The sequence below is a fragment of the Eurytemora carolleeae genome, unplaced genomic scaffold (genome assembly GCF_000591075.1).
Source record: "Eurytemora carolleeae unplaced genomic scaffold, Eaff_2.0 scaffold537, whole genome shotgun sequence".
NCBI lineage: Eukaryota > Metazoa > Arthropoda > Copepoda > Calanoida > Temoridae > Eurytemora > Eurytemora carolleeae.
The window spans coordinates 172,650-190,340 of record NW_019396509.1 but is presented as its reverse complement, the minus strand read 5'-3'; the positions used below and the strand labels follow the sequence as shown (position 1 = coordinate 190,340).

Here is a 17,691-nt window from a genome sequence, read left to right as displayed (position 1 = left end):
GGCTAGTTGAGTTTTTCAATTTAAGCTTCTTTGTTTTAAAAAGCCCAGGACCATCTGATTTTAAATTATGTGTCATATGTTCTTTTTGGTTATATGTTTAAAACGGTTTATGAAAGGGAGAAGGGGTGGATAAAGAACTAAATGGTATTTCACTTACCTGAATCCTTCATTATTCCTACCACCAGCCACAATCATACTATTCCCTATGGTGGTCATTGTATGTTTTGATCTTGGTGTATTTAAGTTTGCACTTTTTACCCAGTTTCCTCCAACATTCTTGTAACAGTCTGCAGAATATCTAAAAAATAGATCAGGATTTTTGTGTCGATAATCTCTGTATAAAAAACCATCAAATGAATCAATTTTAAATCTTCATTAGAGGCATATTCAGAGGGGTTGGGGAGAAGTCCTCTCGCAACATCTATGCATACCAGGTAATGGGGGCCATGGGCAAAGGTTAAAATCATAAATAATAAAAATGGAAAATAATAAAAATGATCTTGCTGGCAATCTGAAAAGAGATGTTTTCCCCTAATAACATAATTCAATAATTGACTACCCTTATTTCCAAATTTCACTTTGGTATTTCTCTATTTTCTAAACTTGCCCCCTCCAGCTCACACTAGTAGTATATAAGAAGTAGATTTACAGGCTATTCTATCTATCTATCATATGTATAAAAAGGGTGACTCATGCATTGCATGACTCATCTATCTATTGATCCCATTGTCATGGTCAAGGTTGTCTTTTCTACAAAACTAATTTTGTCACCTTTATTTATACTTATGCTATCGAATTAAAATGGCAAAAATAGCCTGTAAATCTACAAGTCTAGTCCAGAAAATAGCCTGTAAATCTACTAGTCTAGTCCAAAAAAGTCTTTCTGCAACCTACAAGAAGTAGGTCAATATATGACTACAATAAAGAAGATGGGGAAAGGGGGACTTCAGAGATAAGAGTACTGCTGAAATGTCTATAATGACTAATGATACAACCATAGAGTAATAACAGAGAAGTAAAGCTTCTTTGGGGTGGTAAAATGTAGATAATTGAAAATTAGTATTAATATTTAGATAGACACTTGATATGGATTGTAAATACAGGATTGTATACTGTAGTACATTCCAGTTCAGTAGTTTGTTTATGTTAATAAGAGTATGACCAAATTTTGCATTGTGAAAAAGTGCACAAACAATTCTTCTTGTAAAAATGTGAGTTTTTTTTCAAAATACCAAAACATTGTGCATGGCTAGACTTTTTTAGACCATATATCCCTTAACTTGTATTTGCTCAAACCATTTTAAAGGAGATATTTGTCAGGGGAAGAAACCAAGTTTGAAATAAAATGCAACACCATTGCTCTCAATTTTAGGTGAGAATAAAAATGAATTTACTGTATTGTTTAATATAAAATGTTTTAATATTTAACATAATTTAAAAAAAGAAGTCGTAATTAAAGATGCGTGCGCATCGTTTTTTTCAGTTCATTTGTTTATCATTTGTTAAATACCCATCCAGTTTGTGTTTTTTTTTCAGTACTTTGGTAAAAGTTTGAATTTTTGTTCTCAGAATAACAGGCGCGCAACTAGGGGTGGTAATGGGCGGGGGGCAAGCACCCCCTTTTTAAGAAGAGTTGAACAGAAGAAAGAATAAAAATGTTTGAAATAAGAATGTTATTCAAGTTTTAAGCTAAAGGCATGCCAATAGAAACTTAATATTAATGACAGAACTTTTAGGTAGTAAATTAAAAACCTACAAATTTGAAAATTGTCAAATGTTTGCAGTCAACATCTCTTTGAATAAAGAAAAAAAATCTAAAAATTTGTCAATTTCATAACCCCATAAAAGAAATACAATCACTCTTTATATACAAGTGTAGTGTTAGATACGTAAACATCTCGTGATGTTCACAACCAACCACTGTTAATTAATTAATAGGGTGGTCAGTTGTGTACATCTGAGGTTAGTTTACCTCTTTGATTTATTACTCTATGGAAACAAGGGGTAAAAATGAAAATAAGAGCAGGTAAAGGGACAGGGGGGGCAAACTCCAACCCCTTGGTGGAGGTTGACATATGAGTAAGCTACTCTCTAGAATAGAAACTGTATTTAAATAAACACTTACTGAGCTCCATTTTCTAATCCACCTCCACATGCATATATTTCACCTTTCATTATAGCAAGACCTATTCAATACACAAAAATCATGTTTATATTATGCAGTAGTAGTGGAATATTTCTTGTTTTAACAGCTTTGTTGTTTCTGTTAACTGTCACCTGATTAGACTAATTTTGTCAAATGTTGATATGGGGGCGGGGAAATTTTTAACTTTAGTATAATATAGGGAAATATGATACTTGTTCCTAGTGCATAAAAAAATTAGACCTCTAACTATAATAAGGAGGATTTTAAATAAGATTTAAAAATCTTTGGGAAAATGTTCAAAATAATTATTTTTACTTTTGACATTATTAACATGTTACACATCCACTCTACTCTTAGCAAAAAAAAACAATTTTTTTGACAAAATTTGTTAACAACTATGATGTTGAAAACATTAAAAAGTTCAAGCGTTTTATTGTAAGCCGTTTTTGAGTTAATTAGGGGAAAACTCTTAGGGGAAGGGGGGGGATGGAAAACTCTGCCCCCCAATTGTGATAGGCTTAACATAGAGAAAAAAAACAACCTCTCCTGTGCTTACTAAAAATAAAATGGGAGGAGGTGATTTGCAGAACCTTTTCCCTTTAATTTCTATTGTAATTCTAATTTATAGAATTTCAAAAGTTCAAAACCGTTACAATGATAATTTACTCCCCCCTCCCACTTTAATCCTTAGTAAAATCAGAAGAACTTAGTTGGTTTTACATAAGGGTTAATATTTTATAGTGTACATGATTTACTTAAAAATCAGGTCAAAAATTACGCTGTAAGGAAATTAGATATTTAAAACTGAAAGAACTTCTTACCAACATCCCCAGGAGAATCTGGAAATAAAGAAGTGAAGTAAATTAATTTAAAACTGTGTTTAAGAAATCACATACCAGGTAGCTGTTTCCAAAATTCCGAATTACAGCGCGGATATGAGGAAGCCCCATTTCCACCTAACCCAAATAATCCTCCTCCTAAATGGTTATTAACCCTATCAAATGCATCAAGCAATATCAAGGAAGTTTAGATAATCTCAATTAAACGGTTTACCACCACTGCCTCCAAAATAGAGCATAGTTGGCACTCTGAAATAAAACCATTAGTCAAAAGTGCTACTATAACACATTAAGAATTAAAAATAGATAACAACCCACTAATACATTATTTAAAATACTGTCTTTTATTTATTTTTCAAGACAACTTTTCTATTTTCTAGTATTTAAAGAATGACCTTATCAAGCCATGCATAATTAACTATCTTTTATGATCTGTCCTATAGATCAACATTATTACATTGAAATGATCAATTCTAACAATAAAGCTTTTCAAACTGCAGAAAAAAGGTCATAAAGTTGGAGAAACTTTAAATGTAATTATATCAAATTTCAAATTACAGAGTGCCCTTCTCATATCAGATAATCTCCAAGCTTTGATGGCAAAATACTCAAATAATCCTTGAATAATTAGGCAAGAAATTTTAAATTAGCCTTATACATTTTTCTAAATGATTTATTTTATTTAATTTTCTGATAAGTCCCTTAATTTTCAAATAAGAGCTTTAAATGATCTAATATGATGAAGGACATCCTGAATTTTGAAAACAAATGAAAAATGAAAATTTGGAAACCTGCAAGTTGGTGGTACACCCATAGCATCACAATCTATCTAAATATTAAGCAGGCTGTCTAATCACCACATTAGACAAGAGTATTCTAACAAGGATTGGATTCTTTCCTTGAAATGAATCAATGCTATAAGCTACCTGATTTGGAACATGCACTTCTTTCGGAGCCTCAGGTTTAGCTGAAATAAGCATAAAATTTGAAATTATTACTCTATATCATAACTTTAAGAAATACAATTAGATCGTAAATTTTAGATTTCTTTTCTTTAAATCTTTTCAGAATCCAAATCAAAACCTAGGTTGAGATGTTGATGTTGATGTTGTCAAAGAAAACAACATTAGATGTAGTTTATCTTTTTTTTGATAAGATGTACTTAAGAATGAAGCAACAGAAGTTTAACACTATGTACACTGGAAAATATTGAATTGCATTATTATGATATCTATATATAAATTTGGCTTGTCTGTCTTTTTGTTTGTATCCAATAAACGTCAAAACGACTGAACTGATCGGGCCCAAATTTTTTTTGGGACATTACGTGACCCCAGGGAAGGTTTATGAATGATCAAAATTTTAAAAATTTGCATTTAAAAGTTTTTTATTTTAGTAAAATTTTGAAAATGCGCGAAAAATATTATGAAATCCGCAAACTTTTTTTGTTTTTGTTTTATACTGTACAAAGAGAAGATGTTCAGAGATAAAGCCACAATTAAAAGTAGAAATAGATGATGGGCTCGAAGCGCCCTAAAAGCTTAGTTAACATAAATTTGTCTACAGTCTAAGCATACAAAGAAAACTAAGTAAAGTAATATTGACATTACATCCAACTAAATAAGATTATTTATAACAGTATTGCCGGCTCTACCTGGTCTTTTCCCACGTTTTCCACCTGATCCTTTTTTGCCCCCTCTACCTGGACCACCCTTTTTGCATTTAAAAGATTTCTTAGCAGTCCTGATACAGATTCCTCCCTATTTGTCAAAAAAATTAAAATTCTTTATGTGTATTTACATAACATAACACATGGTAGTAATTATTAAAGGAATGATCAAATTATCAGTCTTAATCCCTTTTATAGAAGATGTTTAGATACAAATTGTATACATATTACCAAAACCCATAGTTGTGTTGATTTAAACAAAATTTATTCATTTTTGTTGGTGTACAAGCTCTTATTTACTGAAGTTTAAAAACAGGAATTAGGAATGGTTTAATGGAGCTTAAATGATGATTTGCAGGGTCATAGGTCGTTCATCCAAAATGGAGGATCTCGTCAAGAACTGGTTAGGCTGTTGCTGTGTGAATAATTTAATTATAAATTTTAAATGAATCCAATGGTATCTAAACTGATATGTAGCCAAAAAACATATGTATACATTATACATCTATCTTAATAACTTTTTTCTTTTTCAAGGATGAATAGTAATAGAGTCAAACTTGTTTAATTTCAGTGACTAAATTAATGGAACTCACTCTTTGACATCTTCGCTGCAGAGTATCTTTTTGACCGCAGAACAGGTCTTTCTTTATTTGTAATGATTTCTTTCCTATAGGAATTCAGTGTTTCAATGTAGAAAATAAATATTAATAGAATATAGAACAATTAAAATAAAGAGAACAAAATTGATTACCACTACATTCTGACCCACCATTCTGCAATATTTGATTGTTTAATTAAGAGATGGTTTATTTACTGACATGTCAGTGTACCAGCTTTAACAAGTAACATTATTAAAAAAAATGCCACTTTGATTATTTTTAATAGATTGGAGGAATTTTGCTGAAAAATTTATGTATAGAAACTAACTATGAATGTATGAATGTTTATGAAGAAATTGTATACTAAAAATGCCAAGTTAGCCAAATCTAAATGTTTTTACTAATTTAATTCTATATACAACTGTTACTTACCCTACACTACTGTTCAACCCTCCCACCCCTATGATAATGAATAAGATGTACCAATGTCCTACAGATTAGTCCGTTTCTACATTTTTCACCAATGGTTCCAGAATCCCCACAATCAGCTTCTAAATATTACAATGTCAAATTTTAAAAACTGGAAGAAAGAAAACTTTCTCAAATTTTTATCATCATTAAAATAGGGCATAAGGGTTGTGGAAATAAATAATAATATAATTACTTCTTCGCTCACCCCCTCTGCTTTTAATCAATACAACATTATCTTCTTTCCTGAACAAGTTGATATATTAGAACTCTTGTTTTATTAATTACAGAATTAAATATGTTACCCATATTGAGCTTCAGTATGTAATACGCAGATTAACAGCATTATTAATACCTAGAACAATTTATATGAAGTATACTGCACAGTATAGATTTTACTTAGTTTTACTTCTATTTTATGTATAAAATTTACTCAATGTGTTTAATGATGGAAAATCCTCTGATGCATTAGATTATTCAGCCTAATAGAGGCCACAGGGAGCACTGATTTTTCAACACTTAAATTTGTTCTTCCTATTCGATTTGATCATATGATTTGCAATAAAAAAGTATTTTCAAAGTTGTTATTTGATGATTCTGCTTTTCAGAGTAAAGGCAATAGTGGCCTCCCTGTGAAACAGGGTTCAGAATATCTTAGCAAAATTTGTTATCTATTAAAGCTATCAAAAAAAATATTTTTAAATTAAAATTTTTAAAATCTGTTTACATTAAACTGATTTTAAAAAAAATTTCTTGTCAAATCTTCCAAGGATTTTGTTTGCGCCATTTGATTGGACATTTTATTTTTAGGTTAATAGTTGTAATTGTAAGTTCCTTATCAGGGAAATTAATTTCAATGATTTTTTAATATAAATTCAAAATCAAAATCGTTTAAAAAATGAGGCTCTTAATTATAATTTATCAGAGGATTTTGAAGTTGCAAGGTTTTGATGGCACCCTTTGATCAGCCACCTTCAGTATAGATATCTGTATTGTTCAAAACAACGTAAATCGGTTCGAAAAATTATAAAATTAGAATATGGTATCAACTTCTGGGGTTATTTAGAGACACCCTGTATACAATTTATTTCATGCTACTAATTGTTTGCACCAGATATATGTACTGTATGCGAATACAGACAGATGACATAACATACAATAAACATTTCACTAGCTAATAAATCCTCTAACAAGCTTTTCTGTCCTATTGGCAAAGTTGTCAAATTATACCCGTTTTTTTTTTATAAAATGGTTCATTGTGATATAAAGGTCTCAAAGTCTTAAGCAAAAATCTATGAGAATTTTGCCAATTACTTTTTTTAAAACCAAAGCTAGCAACAAATGTATAAAGTGAAAAAATGTACATGTTTAGGGCTACAGAAAAGTATAAGTGAGTTAGAGCAATACAATCAAAGCCCAAGGCTTTGTGACACTTCAAAGTTGACCCTGTCATAGAAATTGATGGAACCTTTTATAAGCTAATTATTAAGTGTGTACAATTACAACTTTTTCAATATTAAAAAGGTTAAGTTAAAATTGAAAAACAAATTTTGAAAGTTTTACAAATGTAAGAGTTTTTAAGAACTTACTGAAGATAGTAGTTTCATTCTGCAATCTATGATACTACTGACAGACTAGTTGAACCAATTAAAGTTAATAACACTTAAATCTGTTAGTACAATTAATTGAATTAAATAAGGCAAAGATTAATTACTATGAAAAATTAGGAGGAGGGGGAGGGGGTCAGGTAAATTAAATTTATACCATTCACTTTAGAATTTTCTTTGAGAAGAAGATACATCACTTCAGGGGGACATTAGTTTCAAAACTAACACTTGGCCCATTTTGTAACACTCTTAGAAATAGGCAAAAAAATCAAACATTTCATTAACCTTTAACCGTTTTCGAACATATCCTGTATTCTGGAGTAATTGTCCCGTTTCGGGGACAAAAATTGAATTAAAAAATATATACACTTGAAAAATTAAGATAACTTTGTAGATTTGGCCTATTTCGCGATTATATATATATATATATAAATATAAATATAAATTATGAGTCTAAAGTTGACCTAAAGTTGGTGAAAAAGAAAATATTTAAGTTGTGAATTTTTTAGTTTTACTTACACTTTATTAATTTGGTTTAGAAGGCCAAATGTGATTATATTCTAATTATGAAAGAATCATAAAATTACTTTAAATATTTGATAATTTAATGATATATCTATCAATTATCTAATCTTTTAATAACTGATTTAAATTTTCTTAGTTTAAATGATGATTTAATTTGTCCAATTACAAATATAATTTTTTAATTAGATTAAATTAAATTAATTATTTCAGAAACGTATTGAAAGAAAGTAAATTATTTCCATGAAAAATGTCATTTTTAATTCAGAAGTAGTGCAGGGCGTGTTCCTATTTTAATTCAGAAGTAGTGCAGGGCGTGTTCCTATTTTTAATTCAGAAGTAGTGCAGGGCGTGTTCCTATTTTTAATTCAGAAGTAGTGCAGGGCACACAATATGCAATACACAATACACAATATACAATACACAATATACAATACACAATATACAATACACAATACACAATATACACAATACACAATATAGAAAACACAATACACAATACACAAAACACAATGCACAATACACAATACACAATATACACAATACACAATACACAATACACAATACACAATATACAATACACATTACACAATACACAATACACAATACATAATACACAATATACAATACACAATACACAATATGCAATATACAATGTACAATTTACAATATACAATACACAATACACAATACACAATACACAATACACAATACACAATACACAATATACAAAACACAATACACAATACACAATACACAATACACAATACACAATACACAATACACAAAACACAATACACAATACACAAAACACAATGCACAATACACAATACACAACAATACACAATACACAATACACAATACACAATACACAATATACAATACACATTACACAGTACACAATACACTATACATAATACACAATACACAATACACAATACACAATACACAAAACACAATATATTCACGAAACCTGAACTGCACAAAAATGCATTTTAAGTTAGAATTTGAAAATATTTTGTACTCTTTTTAAGAGAATTGTTCTGTAAGAAATGTAATGCAAACATTTTGGAAAATGCAGTGTTTTAAAATTGCTATTTGCAATTTGCAATTAGCAATTTGCTATCATTTTTGAGTAAATTGATGTTTTCATTAGAATCAATGTCAGTAAATTCTTGATTTTTTGATAAATAGAAGTTTAACTTTGACAGTCTTGTAACAGCTAGATATAATGGTAATTGTATAAAGTATAACATATTGAATATATAATTGTTGAAAATACAGACAAAATGCATATATGAATGTTAATTTAGATGGAAACCGAGGAAGGAATGTTAAGATGGTGTGAATTTCTGTAGACTGAATATTGGATTGGATTGAAAATAATTAATATCAATGAATATGGATTTCAGAAATTTGTGGAATTAATTGTATAGAAATGAAGGAAGGGGTGTATTTAGGAATTTGTTCCAGGGGGAGCTCAGCACCCATTAGGGTCTGAAATTCCCCTGAATTCAATAAATTTCAATGGTCCAGGGGGGGGGGATTAGCCCCCATTCCCCCCCTGAATACGCCTCTGAACAATGGCCATGCAAAATTATAGTCCAATTCTTAACAATTTGGTTTTAGAACTTGAAAAATACATATATTTACGTAGTTTTACAGATTTTATAAAGACATTGTTGACACAAATTTGAAATATAAGGAAGATGACTCTACTGATTCTGTATACCGTTGTTTGTTTGTTGTGTGAATCCTTTTCCGCCCACATGTCACCCTCGCCCTTCCGTCCCCTCCCCCCAACCTCTCTACACCTCCTGGCCCTCAGTCAGCTAGAAACACTTAAGACGATCACAACTCCGTCTTAACACTGGCTCCTTCATGATGGTGATTCAGATACCGAGCTAACTGCAGACACTGCTTCCATCTAGCCCCAAAATGCTCCAGAGTTCAGGACAGACCCAGAGCCCAGCTAACATTAAATCTTCGCCAGAGTTGGTTTTCCTCCGTCGTAAATGCGATGGCAGGGGGTACACTGTACCGCAATAGTATATACTACATGTCCCCGCCATAGTGCAATTGTCGCAGTTTCGATGGCGGGGAATTCTGAACCTCTGTAGTAGAAACAAAATTTTCCCCGCCATAGTATAATTGTCGTATATACGACTTCGGAAATTCTGAACCGCTGTAGTATATATACAAAATTTTCCCCACCATAGTACATCTGTCGTATATACGACTTCGGAAATTCTGAACCGCTGTAGTATATACAAAATTTTCCCCGCCATAGTAATCTGTCGCAGAAACGATAAATACACCGCTGTAGTAGTAAATCCGACAGAGTAGACTAAATTANACAGCATACTTCTTTCATACTCAGGGGGGATTATAGGATTTTTAAACTTGACTTAACTTTAACATCATAGTTTTTAGAAAAAGGGGCTCCCCCACCCCCCATGAAAAAATCCTGTAGTCACCCCTGAGTATGGTAGTAGTACGCTGACAATTCGGTGAGAAAGTCTACGATGTAGTATGTTGAATTCGGTGACATTTTTTCCGATATAGTATATTGATATCGGTGTATACCTCTCCGATATCGAATGTAGATTTTGGTGAAGAAGTCATCGCTGTAGTATATACTCCAAAGCACCGATGTCGAAGTGTAGATTTTGGAGTTCATTTGTGCGCTGTCGCATGTACGATTTCGTATATACGACAGATCTGGGTGTGATCCTTTTACTATACCGCCAAGACCGACATCGAACCAGGTGATCGGAGCTCCGCCCAACTCCAGCGAAGCTTGTCGTAGAACGAGGCGGTATAACCGCCGTCGGTCTTTATGTTCGCTGGGAGTTCATACATTATCATGGAACCCAGAGACAAAATAATCGCTCAATTGCACATTATATCTCTCCCTTAGCCTGAAGCCTAGTTGTGAGCAAACCTGCTGTCAAGATTGATGATCTGCACCACCAACATGATGATACCACTGATGATACCACTGATGTTCCCACTGATGTTCCTCAATAGTTTACTTTGTTCATTTCTAACCAACCAATTTTTAACCATGTCTTATGCAAATATTTCAAAACTCTTTCGTTTTTTTAAATAAATGTTAAAAAATATCCATTTTAGATCTCTTTGTTTTAATATTGTGACTTTTAAAGTCAACATTTTGAAATATGGAAATCTGGGCGGGTTATATCTTGGTTGGTTGGACTTTGAAGTTTCAAATTTCTTTTACTCTTGGTTAAATTAAAATCCCATTTTAATTTAACCCCCAGTAGGGGGTAAAGTTGACACAAATTCAAAATATAAGGAAGATGACTCTACTGATTCTGTATGCCGTTGTTTGTTTCAAGACGTGTGAATCCTTTTCCGCCCACATGTCACCCTCGCCCTTCCGTCCCCTCCCCCCAACCTCTCTACACCTCCCAGCCCTCAGTCAGCTAGAAACACTTAAAACAAATCACAACCCCGTCTCAACCCTGGCTCCTTCATGTTGGTGATTCAGATACCAAGCTAACTGCAGACACTGCTTACATCTAGCCCCACAATGCTCCAGAGTTCCGGACGGACCCAGAGTTCATACATTATCATGCAACCCATAGAGACAACATAATCCCTCAATTGCACACGATAAGACCGTGATATCTCTCCCTTTCCTTGCAAAACAAGGGACATTAAATTAGAATCAAATTGACATCTTTTTAGAGTGCAGTTATGTCATTTTGACATCACAAAAAGACATCAAATTGATGTAAAAACGTTCCCACTTTAACGTCAATATGACGTCATTTTGAGACGTTAGATTGATGTAAAATATCCCAAAATTATTTCAATTTTATGTTTGTTTGATGTCATTTTGTATGTTTTGTGACATCATAATGACATTATTTGAGGTTACAATACCAAAAATGAGATCCATATTTACGATACCTAACATCTCAAGACCTTAAAATCATGACGTTCAAATAATGTCACTTAACATTTAAATTACATCAAAATTATATCTATGAACATTTAAATGACATTTCATTAATGTAGTTTTACTCTTAAATGACGTCAAAATAATGTCAATCAAAATTATGATAGCGTCCCTTGTACTAAATACAAATGACAAAAAGTTGTAATCTATTATTAAAATAAGAAAAACAGTTATCATGTAACAAATCTAAATATCTATCACAAACAAAGATTATTTTAACTTCTTTATTTTGACTTGGTGTTATTAGAGTATCTTCAATGTTTCCATAGAATCTTCATAACATTGCCAAACTGTTTGTCTTGTAAAAATTCCATCCTTATTCATGCATTCCCATCCATGGTCCCATAGTCTGGGCTTCAGATGTGAAATATATCCTCTGTCCAACTGAAATAGAAACAATCTTTATATCTAGTTGAAGGATAGAAGATTAGATATATATATGTATATATATAAGACTAGTAGACTAGACAACTATAGTAGACTAGTAGACTAAAAGACTAGAAGACTAGAAGACCACACCACCCAAACAATTAGCAGTAAAATGGGAACAGGGATTTAAATATTTGTATTGAATAAAATAAATAAAATAAAAATAAAAATAATTATATTGTTTACTATTTCTCCATGCTTAAGACAATTTAAATCTTGAATTCATCATTCCATCAATTCACTACATTATAATCTTGAGAATTAATTAAATTAAATTTCTTTTTTTACTAAAAAAATTTAAGTAATCAGAGAGGGACATAAAAATAGAAGATTATTTAAATGTTCAGTGTAAATTAATAAAAAATATATTTTTTTAATTTGATGTTAAATTAACGTCATTTTACATTGAAAAAATACAATTTTTGACAGAGAAAAAATTACATCAAAATAATGTTATATGACGCCATCAAAAATTTAGTGTTTTAAAATTTATATTTTGCTATTTTTTCCGTTTCAAATAGTTCACCATAGTACATAAACATGGCTATACAAAGTACAATTAGGTTGTACTATGATATTTGATCTCCCTAGAAACAAGCGATGTCACGTGACCAGTCCCATTAGGTCGAGATAGGTCAGGTTAGGTCGGGTTACGTCAGATTACCAAATTGGTCGCAATATGACCAGTCCCCTTAGGTCGTGTTAGGTCAGGTTAGGTCGGGTTACGTCAGATTATCAAACTGGTCGAAACATGACCAGTCCCCTTAGGTCATGTTTGGTCAGTTTAGGTCGGGTTAGGTTGAGCTACCTAACTGGTCTCATACTGGTCTTAACCTGACCAATCCACTTAAGTCAGATTTGGTCGAGATTGGTTGAGTTATGTCAGGAGACCTAACTGGTCAGAAAATGACCAGTCCCCCTAGGTTGTGTTTGGTCAGGTTATGTCGGGTTAGGTCGAGATACCTAACTGGTCTCATACTGGTCTTAACCTGACCAATCCACTTAGGTCGGATTTGGTCATGATTGGTTGAGTTAAGTCAGGAGACCTAACTGGATTTGGTTGGATTAGGTCGGACTTGGTTGCTTTACCTAACTGGTCCTAACTGTTCATAACTTGACCCTTAAGTCAAATTAGATTTTGCATGGTTGGATTACCAAACTGGTCATAACTGGTCACAACCTAACCAGTGCCTTTAAGTCGGATTTAGGTCGTATTAGGTCAGATTAGGACCTTCTGAGTTTCGCCACTAGATGTCTCCACCTGAAATTTAAATAAAAGCCACTTTTTGGCTTTGGATGGCTAGAATTTTCAAATATTATAATTTTTTTCAAAAGAATTGATCTGTAAGATATAATACCCAAATATTTAAAAAAAATAACATTTTTGAAAATTTTGATTTTTACGGAATTAATTGATGTTTTCGGAAAAATCAATGTCAGTAAATTGTAAATCTTGTGACAAATAGAATTTCTTTTCTACAGTATTTATAGCAGGTACTAGATTAGAATGTAAGCATGAATTGATGAAAGAATTGTAGTTGGATGATTATATATTGAATGTATGAACCTCAGGGAGGGGGATGGTTAATAAATAGGATAAATAAATAACTAGTTTGGTCATTTGGACGTCAAAACTTTGGTCATTTGGACGTCAAAAGTTTGGTCATTTGGACGTCCAAAGTGAAGTCATTTCGACTTTGAAGGTTTGGTCATGAGGACGTAAGAATCCTTGCATTAAACATCCTCAACACGTCCTCAACACCTAAAATATGACGTCGTCAGACCTGGCACAGGTAATTATTGACATCCCCATGATGACCTTAGGACCTCCTCTGCCCAACAAGACAAATAACGTTCTCAGAACGTTAGATAACGTTCCTTTTAGGACTCATTAACGTTAATTAACGTCACTATTTAACGTTCCAGGAACGTAAAAACGTACCCACTTTTACATTATGTAACGTAAAAAAGGTTACATCATGAAACGTTAAATTTAACGTTACCTGACGTTCATGAACCCAACTTTTACATTCAGAAACCCCAAATATGGGCACAGTTTCCACGGAAGTTACGTTAAGTAACCTTATTTAACGTAACAATGCACGTATAGTTGCGTACATAAACCTAACTTTTACATCAATGAACCCTTAACATGGAAGCAGCTTTCACAAAAGAAACCCCAAATATGGGTACAGTTTTCACGGAAGTTACGTTAAGTAACGTTAATTAACATAATACAAAGTATGGTTCCGTGCATGAACCAAACTATACATTAATGAACCCTAAATATGGAAGCAGCTTTCACAAAAGTTAGGTTGAGTAATGTTATTTAACGTAACAATGACAGTATGTTTTCAAGAAACCAAAATTTGATTTTTATCAATCCAAAATATATGCTCATTTTTCACCAAAGTTACGTTGAATAACATTATTTGACGTACCAAAGAACAAAACCAAACACATAAGTACTTACCTAATGTTCTGATGAGAACACATATGTTCTTACCTATTGTTTTGTAGAGCACTATAGTACTTACCTATTAATCTGTAGGAAACACTTTGTACTAAACTTGTGATGTAAAAAATACTTTGTACTTGCCTAATTGTTCTATAGAGAACACTATGTTGAGAACACCAAATTCAGTGATGGTTAATTATTTCTGTTAAATTATGGCTTCCAGCTTTCGTTTATCGTTGATTATACTTGTTCAATTATCCCATGTGACATTTGTTTGAAATTTAACAAACATAATGACGCATAAAATAAAAAACTTCGTTTTTTTGTTCTTCTNGGGGGGGGGGCTGATTCAAATATCCTATAATGCTGCTAAATTAAACTATTTACATGAAATGGTATGCACAAAACATTTTTTGGAATGTTAAGGGCAATTTATATGAATAGCTAGTTTGGCATTGATATGGATTAAGTTGCAAAATTTGAAAAAATTTTGTTATGTATATCGATGCATGGATATCAAACATAAAACTTTAAACCTTACAACGAAGTAAGATATTTCGTAAATTAACGTTTATTTACGAACTCCAATTACGTTAAAGAAAACCTTAAGCTGACGTTATATCTTACGTTATGTAACGTAAATTTAGATTAATATATTACGTAAATTTAAAGTTCAATATAAACCTAAAACTAATGTTACCAACCTTCGTAAAGGTACGTAAGCTTATGTTATATAGATAACATTTACATTATTCAACGTTCTGTAACGTTAGAATTGTTGGTACGGTCCGTAACGTTGAATTACGAAATGATTTAACATTAGTCACGTAAAATGGTTTCTAGGGTGGTTTCTAGGGCTTAAACAAACAAAAAAAAAAACGTTAAAAAATGTAAAAAACTATTCAAAAAAGTTATGTCAAATGATGTCAAAGTGATGTAATTTAACATAAGCGATTCAGCCAGTGACGTCTCTGGCTTGCAGGGTGCTCGGCCCAGAAATTGTCTTAACCTAACCTAACCTAATATAATAAAAAAATAAATACTAATATTTTGCTGAAAAAATGAAAAATAATTGGTCATAAACATAGGCCTGTGGGAGGTGAGGTGACAGATAAAGGGGCAGGGTAAAATCACGTCAGGAGTTGGAGTAAATTACATTTGATTTGAACTATTTATATGTTTTTTAACAATTTTATTTGAAATTTTTGTTTGTTTATTTTTCATTTGAACTATTTATTTTTCATTTAAAACTATATTTTAATTTATTTCAATTTTTTTTTCATTTGAACTATTTCATTTGAACTATTTTTTTTCATTTAAAACTATATTTTAGTTCATTTCAATTTTTTTCATTTGAACTATATTTTATTTGAACTATTTTTATGTTCATTTGAACTATTTTTTTTTTCATTTGAACTATACATTTGAACTATTTTTATGTTCATTTGAGCTATTTTTTTCATTTGAACTATTTTTAAGTTCATTTGAACTATTTTTATGTTCATTTGAACTATTTTTATGTTCATTTGAACTATTTTTATGTTCATTTGAACTATAACATTTCTGTATAATGTGGTTATCTAATTAATTGTCATGAACTAACTTTATGGGAATTATAAAAAAAATTGAAACTGAATTGGGGTAGAAAAATAGTACAAATGAGCAAGAAATGTGTTGATTTAAACTACAGGATATGACGTCATGTCAGTAGTTCAAATGAACAATAGTTCAAACGAACAATAGTTCAAACGTACCATAGTTCAAACGGCAGAGGTTCAAATGAGAATCCACCGAGGGGAGGAAGGCCAACCACATCAATCTCTAGTCCAAACCACATTCTCATCATTTTCTCGTCCGAACCACATCGAAATCCTCGTCCTTTCAATATTATTTTTTTTAAGTGTCCGATCCTTGAAAATAAATACATTTTTTTAAAATATGGTGACGTTAGGGCATAGAACATGACTATAATAAAGTTTTCCAAGGATTTTGAGATGTTGGAATCTTCAAATTCACGAGAATGATATCAAACAATATTTAGGTTCAAAATTGAATCTCTTCTGCCTCCAAAATGGATAACTTTCACAAATAAAAATTTATACCAAAGAATTTGCGTGAACTTGGTCTTTAATCTTTCCATTTCAACCCATACAAAAAAATCATTGATTTCTGATTTATTTACAAATAAGGTAGATTTGTTGTCCCCACTAAGAGATCACTACTGCCTGCAGCCGCATGCTTAAAATTCCAGAAAAAATAATGTTCAATTTATATTATTCAAATCATTTGCTACAATTAATTGGTCACAACCCTATGAATTCAAACAGTATTTAATCATATAAAAATTGTAAGTCATATCTCTAACCCAAATTCAGCTGAAATATTACAAAAAGTTGTTTACATCGAGTTTGAGAATGTTTTACATTTTCTGCGAAAGAAAGGGCCCTAGATACGGACGCTTTTTTGTAGAACATCGTTTTTGGAGCATTTTTATTTTTACACAAATCTAAAATTTAATTGGGAAAATTTGATATTTCATCTATGCCCTAACGTCGCCATATTTTTAAAAAATGTATTTATTTTCAAGGATCGGACACTTAAAAAAAATAATATTGAAAGGACGAGGGTTTCGATGTGGTTCGGACAAGAAAATGATGAGAATGTGATTCGGACTAGAGATTGATGTGGTTGGCCTTCGTCCCCTCATCCACCCAGCCGCAGTCAAAGGGATTGGCTGGGGCTGAAGTCCAAACATGGGAGGTTGATTTTCATAAATGTCGTCGTATTTTTTATATTGTTCGCCTATGCCGCAAGTTATTTCTCAGATTACCATGAGTGCGCATCAGAAAAAAGAAAACATCAACTGTCTTATTTCTTTTTTATACAGTAAAGACGTTTATCAATCAGTTTTGATTTAAATAAAATATTAAGCCGAATGTTTGACCATTATTGCAAATTTTTAGAAT

General features: G+C 31.7%; 1 protein-coding gene across 3 annotated transcripts; it reads right to left on the bottom strand.

Moving 5' to 3' along the window:
• Positions 1-125: 125 nt before the first annotated feature.
• Positions 126-7,371, bottom strand: LOC111704593 (uncharacterized). 3 transcript variants are annotated; one of them, XM_023476878.1, is made up of 14 exons: positions 7,311-7,371; positions 6,027-6,076; positions 5,930-5,967; positions 5,737-5,804; positions 5,406-5,427; positions 5,248-5,321; positions 4,640-4,745; positions 3,912-3,952; positions 3,777-3,814; positions 3,200-3,234; positions 3,043-3,123; positions 2,968-2,985; positions 2,126-2,186; positions 126-298 (listed from the first exon to the last, which is right to left on the bottom strand). In XM_023476878.1, the coding sequence occupies exons 1-14, from the start codon at positions 7,326-7,328 to the stop codon at positions 154-156; spliced, it is 795 nt and encodes a 264-aa protein (XP_023332646.1). In that variant the 5' UTR covers positions 7,329-7,371; the 3' UTR covers positions 126-153. The 3 variants fall into 3 exon arrangements, with proteins under 3 accessions (XP_023332646.1, XP_023332645.1, XP_023332649.1); XM_023476877.1 differs by having other exon boundaries at positions 5,918-5,967; positions 7,311-7,370; XM_023476881.1 differs by having other exon boundaries at positions 3,043-3,102; positions 3,203-3,234; positions 5,918-5,967; positions 7,311-7,370.
• Between the last annotated feature and the right edge of the window lie 10,320 nt (positions 7,372-17,691).